The 20,441-nt window shown below is 34.4% G+C and overlaps 1 protein-coding gene across 5 annotated transcripts in view; it reads right to left on the bottom strand.

The window, feature by feature from the left end:
• LOC111508002 (uncharacterized) overlaps positions 1–20,441 on the bottom strand; it is a 69,050-nt gene that overhangs the window by 39,958 nt on the left and 8,651 nt on the right. The window contains exon 1 of one of the 5 annotated variants that reach the window (XR_012468033.1): positions 1,654–2,156. The exons of 2 other annotated variants lie outside the window; for them this stretch is intronic. Coding sequence is in view for 1 of the 3 variants with exons in the window: in XM_074185315.1 (XP_074041416.1) it covers positions 1,654–1,677 (24 nt within the window). In the remaining 2 variants the exon portion in view is untranslated. Of the gene's footprint in view, positions 1–1,653; positions 2,157–20,441 lie in introns of those variants that run through there. 2 more of the 5 variants (XR_012468034.1, XM_074185315.1) reach the window with 2 other exon arrangements.

Below are 20,441 nucleotides of genomic sequence, written 5' to 3'. Positions count from 1 at the left end.
TATTAATATAATTTGTGAAACAATAGGACTGCAAAATTTAAATATGAAACTGAACATGAATCTTCAATATTTAATATAATTATATTAATATCTCCTGCAAAAATTTCAACTGTTCGTTTACAATTATTCAGAACATGATCAAGAGAAATCAGAAAGGACTTCAAGTCACTTGACACTATAAATAGCAGTTACACCAAAATCGATAACATATTTTTCAAAAAGTATTCTGATAAATTTAAAGTTATTTATTTCAACTGACCTGATATAAGAATTCAGATTGTGTTTAGTATATACAATTACACCATCGTTTCTACAAATGTTTGAATCGTTATAGAAAATATCATAATTTGGAATCATGAATGGGCCCAAATCTTAAACTTCCCAAGATTCAGAAAGTATAATTACATCATATCCAACACTCAGTTCATGATGTTTTTCTAAAAATATTAGAATTCATCAAAAATTTTGTTCATACTACGAATATTGAAATGCAAAATGTTCAAACCATACAGATTGAGAATATTTGAATCCCAGTTTCTATGAAAATTAGTTTTATTATTTCCATTTTCTTCATCTTTCATCAATTGTTTTCGTAATTGGTATGTTTCCTGGAGATTTCAATTTTCTTAGCATATATTGGACAAATCTTGTCATCACTGGGGTGGTTGATATTTTCCACTCCATTTTTTTCTTTAGAACAGAAACAGTTGATACATTTCGGAACTTTCTTCTCACATTTGAATTCATTGTGATTACCAGCACAGTGGGCACATATCTGTTCAGGATTTTTAGAATCCTTTGTTTTGTGCATCGAAAACATCTCAATATATTCAAGTGTACTATTTTACATTGTCCACAACCAATGTTAAGATATTTATTGGCCAATTTTTCATAAGTTTTTCCAGTAGTCTCAGCATATTCTATCCATTTTTTTGAAAATTTCGACTGACGTGTATATGAATTATATATATACATTTCTACTCCCTACTGAGTGGTAGGAGTTCTGTAAAGGTTTCTCAGACAGAATACATTCGCCCATGAAGAGTATCGATCTATTATGGAACTAGCAGATATGGAATCTTATTATCACTTTCTTATTTCAAACTTTTCTCATATGTGAATTTTTGATATATTTCAATTTTTGACATCAATCTGCAAAAGCTTTATTCAATTTAGGGTTTGTTAGTGAAATAAAAATTTTGAAATATTGAAAACATATCTGTTTCCATTGATAACACATTACTCGGCTTTTGGAACTCTTTCCTAAAAAATTAAAGTGTCAAAAATGACAATCGATAGGATCAAAAATCGGAATACCTCAAAATATTTCAAGCATTATGTGGTTAAACAATTGAAAATCGAAATTATGTGTAAGTCATTTTTCAAGCAATACTTCGATACATTTTTCGATTCACTTACAAATTCCGTCATAAATGTTTTCTCAGTTTTTGAGTCTTCGCTATTTCTATCGAATTAATGTTCTGCATTTACTCTTTCACCACTACCGATGAATAGAAGTCATCAGTCAGAACTGATACATGACGCGATATATATTTTCAGATGATGGGTTATGGTTTCAAAATAAAAGAAATAGGTATTTCGATAAAAGAAATATTTTTAGCTCATACTCATATTTTCCCGCTCACCACGTACCGTACGAAGTAAATGAAATATCATATCATAATCACTTCAACACTCCTAAGTTCTTTGTTATTGGTCCTTGGAAATGTGTCATTTGCAAAGGAGTAGGTAGGTATGTACCTATCAACAAACTAACAATCAGTCACAGAACACAAAATATATAGTTTGTATGTAAATTCTAATATTTTTTCATATTATCGGTTCCGGGTCCCGGATGGCAACCTTCAAACTTAAAAATAACTAATCACTTCCCATAATCACGTTGTATGGTGTTATGTTCGAGTTAACCTTGAAAATCTGACCATATTAGTTTTCACCACTACACTTATAACGTCGAACAAATACATGCCGCTCGAAAACACGTGAAACGAATTATACTACCTATATCTAGGTGACTAAATCACACACTTTTCATGAGTAAAATTACTGAAGATATGATTAGTACGAGTAAAATGAGTTGCCTTGTTTTCGTCAACTGAGATCACGTACGTTGATTAGTGATAGAAGGGAATGAAAAAAACAAGTTTGAATGTTATGGTTCAACGTCCATTGTCTCGAAGTATGTTAGAAACAAAAAAACTATCAGCGAAATCATATTTATTCCTACTTAACAATAGTTGAAATGCAGAGAAAAATGTTTTGAGAAACAAACTATGAATTTCGAGTAAAAAGTTGAAATAATTATTACTTCGAATAAATCCCCATTTCCAGGAAAAATTGGAAGAAATTCTACTTTAAAGTCGAAGTTCCGAGTGAATTGTATTATTATCATTTGTTTAAATACATTGAAGGTGTCATTTGTTTCTCATTTCTCCTATCGAGAATATTTTAATCTAAAATTTTTAATACCCGAAAGGGATAAATATTAGTTTTGAGGGCACCCGGCGATTTTAAAAAAATGTTGAGTGTACTTACGTATTTTGATGTGTAGATTACAAATCCGAAAGAAAAAAGCGGCGCTCTCCCTTATTTACAAAGTTACGGCCCTTCAAAGTTCAGAAAAGGTTAATTTTTCAGCCTTCTTTTTCACAAGGTAAACTATTTAAAGACACAAACATTTATTCACTAGGTCACCTTTACACCTTATTCCTCCTTTCTTGACACTTTTAACTTCAACAATCAACATGTTTCCAATAAAAATGTTAAAAAATGTACGGAGGTTTATGGCATAGTTGGTACGACTAATGCTGTCAATATTCCTAAAGTAATTCAAATGTTTTTTGCCTTCGTTCTTTAGATCGTAAATTGGTTTTTGGTGGTGTATTACGAATTTGAAATAGTAGGCGGCGGCAAATACCAACCGCTTTCTTCTGAAATGTCACTAGCAACTAACCTAGAAATAAAAGAATGTCTCCAGAAGAAGCGATCGTTTTTAAATAAAGTTTTTAATAAGAAAAATGTTGATTGTTGAATTGGAAAGTGTCAATTAAGGAGGAATGAGGTGTAAAGATGACCTAGTGAATAAATGCTTGTGTTTTTAAATAGTTTATCTTGTGAAAAAGAAGGCTGAAAAGTTTCCCTTTTCTGAACTTTGATGGGACGTAACTTTGTTAACAAGGGAGAGCTCCGGTTTTGTCTTTCGGATTCGTAATCGCATCAAAATACGTAAGTACACTCAAAAATTTTTTCAAAAAAGCCGGGTGCCCTCAAAATGAATATTTAGCCTAGAATGACTAGTGATAAAAAAATTCGACATTTCTTATTCTCCAGAAAGGATTCAATATACCCGGCAACATCGATGTCTCTTCAGAACCGGAGACATACTCTTAGGGTCGCTGACAATTACGGCAAGTCCTGCACCCGGTACATTCAACACGCGACTATAATAGACCAAGGTATTGAAAACAGCATCCTGGCAGAAATCTTTGTACTTTTGTAAACAATTTTACTTAATTTTATGCACTAAGATTTACTTTTTCGAGTAGGTAATTTCTACTATGTGTCAAACCGTTATATTCTATGACTTGGATTTAATCATCACTGTATATTATCTGTCAGAATTGTGCAAACAACAACATATGTCCAATTAATTAAATTCATAGAAATTCGTAGAAATCAATCAATGTACATTAAAAACAAAAGGCTATAAGATGTAAATATTCTGGAAAATTCATCCGTAATTATAAGAGGTTATAATTTTCCATTTTCTACGTACTTCATTCAGTCAATTATGCGCGCCAGAAAACTGTGCAAATATTTCCTGTTTCGCATAGTAGATATTTATTTATCAGTAAACAGGAAACGAAACAACTATACCAGTAAAAAATTTTTAGTCGTTGAAATTATGACAAAGTGCGATTGTATTCTGTGGTATCTAGTAATGTTATCATCGCGGTTATTAATATGCATTCAACTAAGTGAAAAGGAAAATGTAAACATGCGATTTCTTCATGCATGGTGCGTCACAGAAAGACAATGTTCAAAAATTATACATTGTTATGGAATTTCTAACTGGAAATTCTTCCATCTATTTAACTCTCATTAAAATCAAACCGGATAATATAATACACAGTTCAATAGAATTTCAATCAATACACAACATCAGGTAAATAGTTATTAATTCAAGTTCGCTGTAAAGCAATTGAATACTTCACGAGAAAAAGTCGTAGAAAAACTAATAAATGGCCAAAATTCTGAATCATTTATCTATTATGTACTTTAAGATCAATATCAGTGTTTTTTCTTATTTTTGGCTTATTTCATACAAATGAAGCAATTCTTCACAGACACAACGCAATAATTTTCACTAATCAGTGCCTCAGAAATTATGCTAGTGATTTTAAAAAGGGATCGCAAAACATGCAAATACAAACGAAGATAACGGAAAAAATGAAAAAATTCAATTGTTTTAAAAATTAATGAACCCACGTGCATATATTTTCGATTTTGGATTACATTAGGTCGTTTCAAAAGTTCTGTTTTTTTATGAGTGTTGAACTGCAATAGATCCGTGAATCCTTATTCAATTCAATCAAAATAAGCGACATTTGAATCAGTGCAAATTTGTCAACGTGACACAAGTCGATTCATTCCGTCAGCATTAGAATTTTGTGCTCGGGATTCGATGAAAACGACGAAGGCTTTTTTGACTGGTGCTGATTGGCGAAGGTTCTGCTGGAGAAAAAGTTATTAGCTTGAAAAGATTGTAGGCGGCTGGTTCAATTGCAACAACAGCCATAGAAAAAGCAAATCTACTAGCTGTACAATTTGCGTCCCACTCCATAGACGATTTTCTGGGAAAGGCGCCACCCACTATTCTCACACTAGAATCCACAATGCCGGGAATTACTTTTCGACGGCGTCTAGTCAGGCGAATTTTGTAACGGCTCAATATCTACAAGGCATCTGGCCCTGATGAAGTGCCCGTCATCGTATTCAAAGAGTGGGCAAATGAACTCGCAGCAGTATTTTGCAGACGTTTCAACTTCTCTTACAAGAAGGGTTTTTTTTCTTGTTTTAAAGATTGCTCGCTTTTAGCCTATTCCCAAAAAGGTAAGAAACATTTTCCAAATATCTATAGACCAGTCGTTCTGCTGTCAGTGATATCAAAAATCATGGTGAAAGTCGTAAACCACCATATCCTCAAATATTTGGAAGGCTTCAACATCTTGAGCGATCATCAATATGGCTTTCGGAAAAAAAAGATCGACAGGCGACCTTCTATCGTCATCCATATTTGGAATAACACAATCAAGAAACATGGAGAATCAAGAGCTGTTGCGCTTTATATTTCTAAGGCTTTGACCGTGTGTGGTTTGCTGGCCAAACTTTGATGCTATGGCTTGGTCGGCTTGCTCGGATCATTTTTGTGTATGGCTTTTCGGATCATTTTTGTTTATGGCTCTTCAGCTTCCTAAAATAACGTTCCCTGCGAGTGACCGTCGATGGGTTCCTCTCGAATACTTTCACCATCAACTCTGGTGTTCCCCAGGAATCCATATTGTCTCCAACCCTCTTTATATTTTATATCAACGACTAATTGAAAAAACCAAGAATAAAGTATATTGCTTTGCTGACGACAGCACACTTGTTTCAACATTCCATTTGGATTCCATCAGGACATCGGCTACGGAGGCACATCTTCACCGGCAGCAGGAGAGTGCATAATCCTAATGAGGATCTAGAACTGATTTCGGATTGGGGTGAGGTTCAATTCAATGCTACAAAAACCCAGGCATTGGTTTTCTCCAATAAGAAAAATGTCTCCGAACCGGATATAATAATGTCAGGTCAGACTATTTCGCTTTCTGCTCCGATAAGTTTGTTGAGGGGTTAAAATGGACACCAATATGTCTTGACACAACCATGTCGCTGGAATTGCAAAGGCTACTTCTCAAAAGCTTGGAGCACTGTTCCGAACCTGAAAACTTTACACACCCCAGCAACTTTTGATGTTTTATAAAACTCATATCAGACCTTCTTTGGAATATTGTTGTCATGTATGGAGCTCTGCCCTCAAATATACCCTGAAGTTGTTGGATTCCATCCGCCTGATTAGAAACACGAATATCACGTGCAACCTTGATAGCCTGGAACATCGGAGAAAGGTTGGAGATTTGTCTCTCTTCTATAGACACTTTTACGGGAAGTGACGTGGCATAATTTATTCCACCAAGAGCGGAACCTATCAGAAATACGTGGCGGACTGTGGCTGCTCATCGTTTTGAGGTTCAACTCAGTACACCTCGAACTTCATTGTTTAAGAATTCTTTCATCTGGAGAACTGCGTGCATGTGGAATAAACTTCCCGAAAATGTTTTTGTTGCGACCGGTTTCGTTTTATTGAACTATGTTCAAGCAAACTGAGACATTTTAAAAACAAGTCACCACTTGTGGCTTGCTCCAAATACCAAACTAGTTGTCAAATTCCATAAATTCAAAGGGGGTGAGCTGCATAGTTCTAGTTGGTCATTAAGGGTTTTGAAATTGGGGTTTTTATACAATTTATTCATTTTCAATGGTTTCAACAAATGCATCTTCATTCCTTCATTACACCTATGAAAAATGTTTATGTTTTCTTTGTTTGGTTTGTTTCCTGTAGATGTCCATATATATCTGATTTTTTATCTGATAATACATGCTCACATAATCTATTTTATGTTAAAATTTCTGTCTGTTTAGCCTGTATAAACTGCACAGTCTAGTCTATAAATGCCCGAATTTTTCCACTTATCCTTTTTGGGTTTCCCACTGAAAAACATGTTTCCTGAATTATTCTTGCTAGTAAATGATGTATTTATGTTAAATTTCGAGAAACAGTTTTTATGTGTTTGGAAATCTATCGATCAGTTTTACGCATAGTAGAATAAATGTATTTAGATATGGAGCTACAAAACCACATGACTTCAAAACAGACAAACCTTTCGAAACAATCTAATATATTTCACAATTAAACCCAACTCCAACTATTCAGCAGCTATTTCTAAAACAGTCCTTTTTACTATAGAGGGCTTAAAATGACATCAAAAATATTTCCCCACACAGTGACTACATCACATTATGTTTACAATAAGTATCATTAATCGAAATTAAATTCATTAGTAACCAAACTTTTCGTTAATATCGGCCTGCATGATTTTTCGAGAATATTCTAGTCACGAAAGAGTTGTTTGTCTGACTCTATTATTCATACTCCCATTAAATGCCTCATACCAAACAACAAGATAACAAAAGTACTGATAAGTTTATCACACAAGAACAATTTGTAATATGATCCTGCATGATCCCATTCATAACAGTAAATCACTCCAATGAAAAACACATTTTATTTCTAATATTTATTAGTTACTTCATTCCAAATTAATATTAACCAGCAATACGCATCTACTCAGCTCAAATGATGACAATGGAACTCAGAAAAAAAAGTAAAATGCACAATTTTACTTCTCAAAAAAGTTTTTTAAAACACTTTTTTTGGATTGAAAAAATTTCAGAATTATTCTTTCTAATCGCAAAGCAACATGATCTAAAGGGTTTTAAATGCATCAAGTAATTGTACTTGAAATTGAAATTGCTAGATTGAAATGAAGAACTGAAGACCAGAGTCTATTTCACCGATTCTTGTCAAAATTATTATTTTTTAAGTCATTAATGAACTTATTGTTATTTGGAATAAACTATTTTTGTTTACCGTTATCACATTGTCTTTATCAATTTTTGTGACAAATGATTAGCAACGTTAAGCGGTATATTAATTCACTAATGAAATTATATTTCAGTAAAAGGCTTTGATACTACTGATTATATAATATAATGCTGAATATTTGTATAATTTATAGAAATGGGTAATAACATAGATAGATTGAAAGAGTTGTATTTTCAGCTGTGATTAATTTTTGGGAAAGAAAGTTTTTGGATTTCTACTACTCCATCTTGATAAAAAAAAATGTGGGAATATTCCAAATAAAGGAAGGAACCAAGCAATTTCAAAAGAACTGACTTTATACATATATGTGTAGAGTTACTTCTTGATGAAGGTGAAGATATTAACTTCATATTCTAGGATTGTGAAGTATTCGTCAGGAGCTTTAAAAGGATGTGTCTCAAGACCCCCTTTCCATTTAATTTTTTTTCACAGATGGCGCCCAGTCGCCATCTTGAAAGTTTGATCTGTCAGTTTCACTTCAAAATAAAGTATTTGTGCAATAATTTTATTATCCCAAATGTCAATTTTTTGAGTTGCCCGTTCAAAAAATAAAAGGGGGAGCATTAAAGAAATACACTGTATAAACATTGAATTATACGAATTAAAAAATGTTTCGAAACAAAACAAATGTTTACATGCAAGTAGCTGTTTCAAGAAGGCTTTTTCTTCCAGTTTGTGTGAAAGTTACTTCTTTACATGTATAGAGTATTGATTTGCTTCCTTTCTTTGGAAGATTCCCACATTTTTTTGTATCAAGATGTAGTAGAAAGCCAAAAACTTTCTTTCCCAAAAACAAAGATAGTTTCTGCATTATCTGGGAAAAACGACATTGAAAATCTGCCAACCTGAAAAATCCTACTGTGTCATACTTTTCATAATCATTAGAAAGAAAGTTAATGATCTATGATTTGGCCACGTCAAAGCAGGTATTATCAGAAGGAATGTTTAAAGGTGTTTTTAAAGACAGTAAAAACTTTGAAGTATGGCATAGCAAAGAATGGGTACTTATTGTTCTATATGTTTGAAAAATTGAACAAGCTTCTGCTGAACTCGAAATTGAATATTTATAATATTTTCTAAAAATAACATCTTCTCTCGTTGGAAAATCCTGCGATGCCGTGTCTAAAAATGACGGAAAAGATATAAATTGCCATAAAATATTAAAAAATCTAATGCATTTTTCAACAAAACAACTTGAAGAAAGTGTCAAAAATTTGATCAAAGTTAATGGTCCCTTTCCAGAAAATGCTAATAAGTTTTTCGAAGACTGGTGAGGTCTGAAGAAAACTTTCAACTTTTGAAATATTCGAAAGATACTTAGTATTTCATGAAGTTCAAAAAAATTATGTGGTGTCATATTTCATTGAGTTCTCCTGAATTGGCAGGAGGTATCTCTGGTCACAGTTAGGTCTATTACATTTTAACAAAACTTCCCCTACGAAGTTTTTGAAATAACTTCTGAAACACTGGATAATTTCTCAAACAAACTTATATTTTTCGAAAGATTTTTCTGTTGAAATTCGAATGTAGAAAAAAAATGTGTCATTTTATTTGAAAACCTCTTTGATACGTCACGCTTCTACTCGGTACCCTATATATTGGAAAATAATTAAAAAAAGTTAAATTTTTTTGATATCCACAACTTCTATATGGACAAACTCAAAAGTACAAAGAAGTAAGATTAAGTGGTTAAATCGATTAATAAATATTTCTTAACCGGATGAAACTTTAACAATATGACTAGAACACCTACTAACAATCAAATATTCATAATAATAGTTTGAAGCTATAGAAATCTGTTGAAATCTGTTTTTCCGTCAATCGGCTGTCGTCCCCATACCAACGACAACTTTAGGAAGTCCAAACTTGTGCGAGCCAGCAAGGGACAAAAATAATAACTACAGAAGAAACGAAATATGTAACTTCACCACGAAAAACAGTATAGTTGATGTTTATGAATGTACACTTCGGGTAAGTCAAAAATATGTAGAAGTAATTATCAATCACTCATGATAAATTTCATTAGTTCGGACTTCCATTGTCTAATATTATATAAAATGATTTGAAATCCCTATAAGTACCAATACAAATGAAAAACAATAGCTGAAATTAACAATTATATTAAGCAGAAAAACTGAAGGGAAATTGCAGTGAAATAAAATACAAGTAAAAAATTGAACAATTAAACACAAACTATAAAAAAATTAAGAGATTCCAAGCCAAGTTACTACACGACGTTTCGATTGTTAGTATTCACAATCGTCTTCGGGTGACTGGACTAATTTCTCCGAGAGATGACTATCCGAGTACTTTCACTATCTCCTCTTTCTTCTTTCCGTTTCACCGGTTTAGCAGGAGATGACCGTTTGGCGGGAGTTGACAATTGTTTGCTATTATGGGTGTCCATATGTTGCGAATCTCTACGCTAGCTTGTCTGGGAAATCTGATTAGATGGGAAACCACCCAATCAGGAATGGCAAAGCATATTTGGACCCATCAACATAACATCGATTGGTCCCAAGCTGAGATCATGAACAAATTGATACATTTTATTAAAATGGTTTTGCCGCAGACATTCCAATTTAATTAGAAACTAGTGTAACTGTGAAATATTTTAATGCTTTGAATCCAGTGTTCATTTCATCTTTAAGAAAACAATCATTTTTTTCTTGTCACAAGATATTTGTGTTGTCAGCGTAAACTGTGAAAACATAAAATATTCATACTCATGAGGACATTGATGCAAGTTTTCACACCCTCCTAGTTTGAAAAAAGCAAAAGTTTGTTTTATCTTCAGCTACAAAATCAATGAAGAATATGTTATAAATTACAACACGTCAGCTCTGGTTCCAACCCTTATAGCTAATATCGATGCTATCTCCGCATTTATTTTATCTTATGTAGATAATTGTTGATTCTAGGCCAGTCTGAGATCTAATATCACTTCCATAGTGCTGTTTTTTCCATAATGAGCTTTCTCTGAGCATACAATCTATCTACCTGCAGCTTGTATCATCGATCATTCTTCTCTTCTACACTTGGATGAATGATTCTGTATTTTAGAATATCCAAGAGAGCAGCTGAAAATACTTTCTTGTTCTTATGACTATGTTCTGCTTTTTCTATAACCCGATCTTTCCGTTGACATTCCTGACCTGTATGCATATTGTTACATTAACCAGTGATGCATTCCTAATGCAAATGACATGAGACTGGTTGGCCTCAAAGCATTTACCGAGTTCTATCTGATTCTTCAGGTTTTGAAATGAAGGTGGCCCTAATCAGTGTGTATTTCAGAGCTTCACTTGCCTTGAGGATTTCACACGGTTTTTGATGTAGAGGTTCTGGTGTTTCCTGCATTACTTGTAGAGTACATTCTAGTTTCGGCCACTCATATAGTTTCATCTTCTCCACATATACCACTTTCTTTGCCACCACACACTTCTTTTTAGAAGTTTTTTTAGGAGCCTCTAGTCTGGATCTTTTCAATGTTGGATTTGAAATTTTCGACCCGGGGAAGTGCATGCGGAGAAGCTCTCTTATAACCATCCAGTCCCGACGATTTATATGGTTGAAATGAATTTGCGTCCCATTTAATCTTCCCCAAATTTACCACTTTCATTGTTATCAGCCCATTCACCCTGGGCGCTCTTTAAGCGGCCTCTTGTTCTGAATTTATCAGAGATTCTGCTGTTTGGTAGATTTATAATTTCTGACGCGGAGAAATTACTGTATAGACTCTCTTCCAGTTTTTATATACTTATCGGTAATTATTTTTTGGTAAATCATTGAGACCTGAGGTCCGTCCTTTCAACAATATCTTGTATCACTGATAAAGAATGAAATGTACAAATATATTCGTTTATAAGTATATGTTTATTATTTCAACAATTAAAAGTATTTAATTTTTCCGTCAAAATACGAAAGAGCAGTAGAAATATTGAAAAACGCAAAAATCTGCCAAAACATCTCCGCTATCTGTGAGAGTGTGCAGGATAATCCGAAGCAGTCGATTTCGCGTCGCTCACAAGAACTTGGCCTTTCGCAGACCACAACTTGGCGAATTTTGCTTCGTGACTTGAGCCTGTACCTGTACAAAACTCAAATGGGACGATACCAATCTACATGAAATTTAAGAGCGTCCAATGCACTCCGGAAATGTTACTGTTTGGTGTGGATTTTGGGCTGGCGGCGGCATCGGTCCATATTTATTTGAGAAAGACGTTGGTTAGGCCATCACTGTCAACGGCGAGCACTATAGGTCGATGAATACCAACTTCTTGTTTCCCGAATTGGATGAGCTGGACACCAACAACACGTAGTTTCAACATGACGACGCTACGTGCCACAGAGCGCATATGCCACATTGGATATTCTGCACTAGTGACTTGAGGGCATGGTCATCTCACGTGGAGGTGATGAGAACTGGCCATCGAGATCGGGCGATTTGGCCCTCTTAGACTTTTTTCTGTGGGGTCTGAAGTTTTGCATTGTAGATAATTCACGAGGTGGTGACTAGATAAGTTTATATATAAATGGATAAAAATCAACAGAAAGAATTTGTTTTGAGAAAAACACATTAATGATATATTGACTCAATACAAATGCAAGTTGCTTGAAATTCAGAAATATTCATGTTAAGAAAATAAGTATTTCGAAGCAGGCCCCTCTCCCAAGGTTCCTCTGGTAAATTCAACTACTTCCGGGGCTAATACCATGATTGATATTGAATTATATCTCACATTTATGAGAGCTACCTCACAAAGGATAGATACTGTAGCACATGCCTCTTGTTCATTTAGCTGCAGGGCGACGCTAACAGCATGGTCTTGCGTGATAGCTTTCACCAGATCCTATGCTGTAAGAATGTCGAGAGGATATAGTCATCAGACTCATTTTGATTTCCGTTGACACTATTTTTAAATATTATTTCATCTTGAGGTTACTTAGTTGTCAACTTTTTGCTTAAATGAAAATTATTTTATTTTAGGAAATTATCACAACACAACAAAGTTTTTGTTTCGGGGTTGTAATTAGATGATTTTAATGTATTTCCACGTGTTAAAACCGAAAGTGACCATAAAAATTATATATTAGCTCTTGTTTTCAAGATATAGTATCATTATATTATATATATGTATATTGAGTTTTCAACAAATGAAATATTTCATCACCAACAGTTGGTACACATGTTTGTTTCCATAACACCCCTCTCATCAGCTGTTCTTAAGTAGTAAACATAACCTATGTGAGTTTGTCAATTGTACGCACGTGGTTGCTATTGAAATTATCGTGTGAAGTTGATTTTTAAATTAATTTAAGTGCTGATCTGAAATGCCTCGAAAGTGTGTGAATTCTGTCGATAGCTTTTGCTATATATGTGGTGAAATAACATTTAAGGCTCAGAAACGTAAAATGACACCTATCGTTAAGACAGCCTATGAACATTATTTTGGTGTGAAAGTTGGGGACCAAGATAAATCATGGGCTCCTCATATATGTTGTAATTCTTGTTCCGTCATATTGCGAGAGTGGCTGAAAAATAAAAACCGGGCGTGAGCCTACCAATCATACAGACGACTGTTATTTCTGCTTAACTCCTCCCATTAAGCAAGGTTTATCTATGAAGAAAAGAGGAACGGTTAAATACCCTAATCTCCCATCTGCTCTTCGGCCTGTACCACACTCAGACAATTTGCCAGTCCTTTCTCCACCCCAAAACTATGAAATTTTAGAGCAAGGTGATGAAGACTGTTTAGAAGGAGCAACCGATCCTTCTACATCCTATGACCCTGATTTTGAGGTAAGCGATAGGTCTAGTGATCCGCACAGAATTAGTCAAGCAGAGTTGAGTGACCTTATAAGAGATCTTCGCTTGTCTAAGGAAAAGGCTGAGCTGTTAGGGTCAAGACTACAACAGTGGAATCTTCTAAAACATGATGTGAAAATATATCAGTACAGACAGCGTCAAAAAGATTTGCTTCCTTTTTTTGAGAAAAAAGAAAACCTCGTAGTTTGTTCTGATGTTAATGGTTTGATGGACTGCTTGAATTTGGATCACACTCCATCTGAATGGAGACTGTTTATAGACTCTTCAAAACTAAGCTTAAAAGCTGTACTTCTGCATAATGGAAATCAGCTACCCTCTATTCCTATAGGTCATGCAGTTCACATGAAGGAAACGTATATAAATATGAAAACACTTCTCCATTCAATCAAATATGAACAACACAAGTGGCACATCTGTGGTGATCTGAAAGTCATTGCTATACTCCTAGGAATGCAATTAGGGTTCACCAAGTACTGTTGTTTTTTGTGTCTGTGGGACAGTCGGGATAGAAAATCTCACTATAAAAAAATGAACTGGCCTACACGAGACCTAAACCCTAATGAGAAAAATGTAGTTGTAGTTGTAGATCCTAAGGATGTTCTCCTTCCCCCATCACATATTAAGTTGGGACTAATGAAAAACTTTGTGAAGGCCATGGACCAAAAAGGCAAGCTTTTAAGTACTTGAGAGCAAAGTTTCCCAGGTTGAGTGATGCTAAAGTCAAGGAAGGCATCTTTATTGGGCCTCAAATCCGTGAAATCGTAAATGATCCTGCTTTTGACATGATTTTAACAGGAAATGAAAAAAGAGCCTGGGAAGCCTTTAAGGGGGTTGTACATGGGTTTTTAGGTAACAAAAGAGATGATAACTTCACAGCATTGGTTAAAGAGCTTCTTCAAGCTTACCACCAACTTGGATGCAACATGTCCTTAAAAATTCATTTTCTTCACTCTCATCTTAATTTCTTCCCACAAAACTGTGGAGCTGTGAGTGACGAACATGGAGAAAGATTCCATCAAGACATTGCCTTAATGGAACAGAGATATCAGAGCCGTTGGAATGAAGCAATGCTTGCAGACTACTGCTGGTCTGTGTGTAGGGATGCTCCAGAAGTGTTTTATAAAAGACAAGCTAAACGATAGCGATCTTACAATGAATCGGATGGACTTAATTGAAATTTGGTGGTACAAACTTCTTTTATTTGTCAAAACACTAAGAATAATGTTTTTTTTATTAATTTTGTACTTAAAATATTCTAAAAGAAACATAACAATATTGTTTTATGTACTTTCACTTTTCACGTATAGTATAACTACTCTTTAAGATTAAGTACTGTGTATCTCAAAAACCAGAGCTAATAAAAATTTTTCATTGTTATTTTCGTTTTTATCACCCCAAAATTAGTAGAAATTGACTAATTTAGTGTAGGAAACATTCAAAAAATATTTTTTTGTTGTGTTGTGATTAGGGAAAGTTTAAAAAAAGAAGTTGAATGGTAGTTATCAGAATCATGTTTGCATTTACGATAAAAGACAAATCACAAAAATTCACCTAATTTATTCAATACTATATATGAAATGCCATCATAATCGGAGTATTGAAATTATGAAATTCTCATTGAAATAGGCTATTAAATATTGTTCTAGATGCACACCACTGTCGAGTACACATTTGAAATATTACGAAGCTGTTCATATATGCATGTTTATCATCTCATGTGGAAACATATGGTTAATGTATTCGATATTTACACTGGTTCGAGTTTTAATTACATCACTCATTTTACAACCCATCAAGAGTCCCGAGGGATCTTCTGCAACATCTGAATGCCCGTTGACTAACAAAAACAGCGGGAACTAAGCTTTCTTTGTTTTGTCCCAGATACCATAACTGATCAAATCAGTTAGCAATATTTTACTAATAAAATAGACAACATGATTTTTTGTCGGGTGGGTTTTAAACAGACGGAAAATTTTTGGAAGTGCGAAGCAATACCATGAGGATGAAAAAAGTCGAGTTTCTTCGAAGGGCTTTCTGTCAACAGAGCTAAATAAATATCATTTATGATTTCAATGATAGAACAACTTTATAATAACCATCAAAAATGCTTATTTAAAAAAATTTCAAAGTATTTGCTTCATTATATATTTTTGAAAAAGTATGAGCCAACCGTGGTTCTCAGTTCAGTTGTTTCAACAGATTTTGGAGAAAATATAGGATTTCAAATTGTTTCAGGTATAGAAAACCCTTAACATGTTCTGCCTATTTTCTTGAGCTATTGCTTTCATGAGATTCGAATAATAATAGCTGCAAAATATCAACTTTTTGCGTATTTCAAAAAGTGATGAAATATTAATGACAACTTTTAAGTGATGAAATATCTATCAATAATGATGATTGATACGATCAGTTTTATAATTATTTTATAGTTCCAAAAATATTTGTTGAAAGTATCACCTTCATCACCGTCTTGGAATTCAACTTTGAATTTAATCAATTCCAAATACTGTGCACAATATCCCCAATAACGATAAATATAGAATTTTGAGTACCCACAACTTTTTCCCAATAAGTCTACATCAACTATGGTGTTTCCCAGGGATCAGTTCAAGGACTCGTATGTACTTGCTTGTTTTGAAATAATGAGAGCAATGAAAACCACAGCAACAGTAGCATTGGGGACACTCTTGAATATACCCTCCTTAAATCCAGCAAATATTTTCATTATTTTCGATTGAGAGTGATTTTCTGTTCTGTTTTTTCCAGCTGAAATTCAATCAAGTTTTCCACAATTTTTTTCTGCCTATCATTGGAGACATTCTTCACTCTTCTTTCAAGAATTTCATCATTTTGTCGAGGGTCGATTTTTCATTCTTAAAATAAGACGATTGTACTCTTATTCTAATTGCAAGTTTGTAGTTTTCATATCGATATATCGAACTCTAGTCATTGGCGAATACATTTCCACCAGAGTATCAACGGTATACAAAGGATTTTGATGCAAGAGAGCGTCATTCATCTTTTTGTTAACAGAAAAAGCACATATGCCATTCGTCTTACTGGACAGGAAACTGAAGTAGCTATTTTGATTCACACACTAAGTATAAATCTACTAATAACGACACTAATTGAGATGCAAGGGTTTTATTAATAATTCATATTCTACAGGTAATATAGTAGCTAATTGAAACACTATTAGATCGCGGATGGTTTTATGACGCCATACTCTTTTCCAGGAAAAATTGACAATATCTCAGGATTTACACAGATAAGCTGTGCAAGTACGTGATACATTAGAAAGTGCTTTCCATAGAAAGTATTGAAAATTTCAATAGAAATTCAGAAGTAAAAATAATTTTGATTGTTCAATTAAAAAATATCTATTGATTATTAATGCGAGTTTTCCATATTTTTGTAACCCACTGCATACATACAACTATAAAAAGTGTTTTGAAAATTATCATTATATATATATCATACAACGATATTGAATATTTACAATAAATAGGTACTACTTTTTTCACTTTTTAACCGGCTCAGTTATGTTCGCCAATTGAACAGCCACTTGAAAATGATTTATAACTCGATTGCTTAAGGAAATAGAATACAGTTAAATTAATTTTCATGAACTTTATTTTATTCAGTCGTTAAGAACTATCCATGTGGATGGATATCGATATAAATTAGCAGATTAAATTCTAACCGTTTATTTTCCATGATGGCGATTCTTCATATTGAAAGGAAAGCCATGGTGAAGGTGTGCATCTGCCGGAAAAAGTTGAAAAAGAAATTGCACCCTGCGAATTTTTATGTTATTTTTCAAATACTAATAGCAGGTCAGCTGAATACTATGTCCAGCATTCAGAAGGTGTAGCGGATTTTTTAAATAGATTAGTTATTATATTGTCTCAAAAATATGAAGTTAACTAATAATGTCTGACAACTGAATTTCAAAATTAATATATCATTTAGCAAAAAAGTTTTGGTAGCATTAAAAACGTTAATAATTCTTATTAGGGATGATAAAAAACACTCAGGTCGGTTGTATCTGAACGGAAAACCGTGAATGAATGATTATTTTTTTAGCAAATGGCTTATAGGTAAGTTATTTCTGAAACTATGGATATAGAACAAAAGTACCCGAACAAAAATACCCGAAAATCCATGAAATACCTACATATATGCTGAAGGAATATTTAAAGTTGAGAATATCCCAAGCGCGATAAAATGAAAAAACTTCAACAAATTATTAATTGGTAATACTTTTCAGAGGAATGTTAAATGAGTATACTGTGTGATAAAAATGTAGAATTCAGAGGAGTGTTGAATAATGAATAAGAATTTACTTCGCTATACTTCGCAATATACTTGTATTCGACCAAATCTCAACAGTTCTAATGTACTTGTGAATAAAGTGAATTGAAATAAACTTCCGTTACTTCTTTCCTTAGTATCAATTGAATTTATTATTAGTGAAAATACGTAGCATTCTACCAAATTTAATCATGAGAAATACAGATAGAGTGGAGGAAGGAGTGTCTTTCGCGAATGGTAATTGCTACAAACATGGAAGAAGTCAGAGAAGATCATGTTGAGGGCTAATATAGTGCCCTTCACATCTCACTCGCCTGTTCCATTTCGGAAACAAACACACCGTATTTTACAAAAAATGGAAATCTTAGTATTTTCATAATCTCATCAGTTTACGTTCACGACTCATTCTTTGTCGCCGTATTATTTTCGTACGTGAACGTTCAAGATCACTTTATTCTGTTCTCTTCGAAGTCAGTGTAAACAGTTCCTAAATTGAAAAAGCGGTTTGAGAATAACTGGATTCTCCACAGCCCAATGCTGCATACAAGATTCACTTTCTTTGGCGCAGAAGCAGAAATACTCGATCATTTCAGGATAAAACGAATAACAAAACACTAAACCGTCAATTAAAAGAAACAACCAAATGATATGTCCTATAAGGTTGAAAATCTCTCGAGACTAGGCGGATGTTGTCAATTTAAACAATGTAACTTTTGATCTTTAAGGAGAAACAACTTTAGTCCTACGTTGAATCTTAGCGATGTTGCCAGGAGTACCGGCAATAAATTCGGCAGAATTGTTGTTTCTGAATGCCTGTTTTTATCAACGTAGGGTCCTGAACTGATATTTGCTGCCTGGGCATTATCCCTGAAAAGTGTAGGTTTTTTTAGTAGGTGTTGAGTTACCCGGATAAGATTCATCTCTATTGTTTCTAATTTGGAAAGATTTGTCAGGTAAAAGGATCAAATTATCTCAGAAAAGTGATTGTTTTCTTGCTCTTGCAAACCTTTCAAATTTAAATAAATTCTTCTTCAGGGCTCGAAAATGAGTTTTTCCATGTTAAGAGTGACTAAGTAAATTTAAAAATCATCAGATAGGTTAAATATAATAATAATAATAATAATAATAATAATAATAATAATAATAATAATAATAATAATAATAATGTACTGGATACAGCCTGTAAAGTCGTCAGGAGTTCGGATCCCCTTCTCTGCATGGTCCGAGACCATGAGAGAGCAGGAATTGGAGCATTTCTCCTTAGGGCAGCTGCTCGAGCAGCTGATGAACTCGGTATAGTTTTCGACTCTGAACGAGGTGACTACAACTCTGTCACCGAGTTGGAACCCGTTCAGCAAAAAGCTCAGATAAAAGCCGCAGAGATCACCTTACTTCTGCAGAGACACAGGGATAAGCCGATGCATGGGGTCTTCTTCAATAACATTGAAGACCTTGGCTTATCAAAGCGCCTGACGTTCGCTTTTCTCAGGTCGAGTGGGCTGAAGTCGGAAACTGAGGGGTTCATCATGGCTTGCCAGGATGGTGTCTTCAACACCTTAGTCTACCGCAGTCGCGTGATGGGTATAGAGGTTCCTGACACAAGATGCAGGGCCTGCCGCGAGGCGCCCGAGACCCTAATGCACTTGCTATCAGCATGTCCAGCATATGCGGTCTCGGCCTATATCCATCGACATAACGCGGCCCTAAGAGTGCTATATTACCATCTACGGCACTCTTACGGTATTGACGAGACACCGGTGTTGCCCTACGCTCCGGGGGATATTGAATCCGTTGTGGGGAACGAGAAGTGTCGAATTTATTGGAACTATTCGTTCCCCACCCTCAGGCTCATACAAGCTAATAAGCCTGATGTAGTCCTTCTCGACCACCAGACCAAAACGATATTTGTCATGGAGTTTTCAGCTCCTGGCGAGACGAATATCGTCAGAAAAGAGGAGGAAAAACGGATAAAATATCGAGATTTTCTCTTCGAACTCCGCAGACTCTATCCAGATCACTCTGTCAAGATGGTCGTTCTGATTATTGGAGTCCTTGGTGGAATGATGTCTTCTCTACTCTCGAATCTCAAAATCATACCGGCTTGCCGCACTAAGGCAGAAATCTTAGCCGCACAGATGCAGAAGGCTGTCATTCTTGGCTCACTGCGTTTGCTCAGGGCACATGATTCTCGGACCCAATGATCACTTACCTCACGGTGTGGGGAGTGGTCATTGGTTGATTATGCTGGCGCGCCCTCCCGAATGTATCGGGGCTTCGGGGGATAGGGCCTGACCAGCGCACACTACGGTGAAAAAAAAAAAAAAAAAAAAAAAAAAAAAAAAAAAAAAAAAAAAAAAAAAAAAAAAAAAAAAAAAAAAAAAAAAAAAAAATAATAATAATAATAATAATAATAATAATAATAATATTGGAGTCCTTGGTGGAATGATGTCTTCTCTACTCTCGAATCTCAAAATCATACCGGCTTGCCGCACTAAGGCAGAAATCTTAGCC

Source organism: Leptinotarsa decemlineata, unplaced genomic scaffold (assembly GCF_025532065.1).
Source record: "Leptinotarsa decemlineata unplaced genomic scaffold, Ldec_3_MD MMD2_tig00026369_RagTag_RagTag, whole genome shotgun sequence".
In the NCBI taxonomy this organism is placed as follows: Eukaryota; Metazoa; Arthropoda; class Insecta; order Coleoptera; family Chrysomelidae; genus Leptinotarsa; species Leptinotarsa decemlineata.
This window is presented reverse-complemented; position numbering and strand designations above follow the sequence as displayed.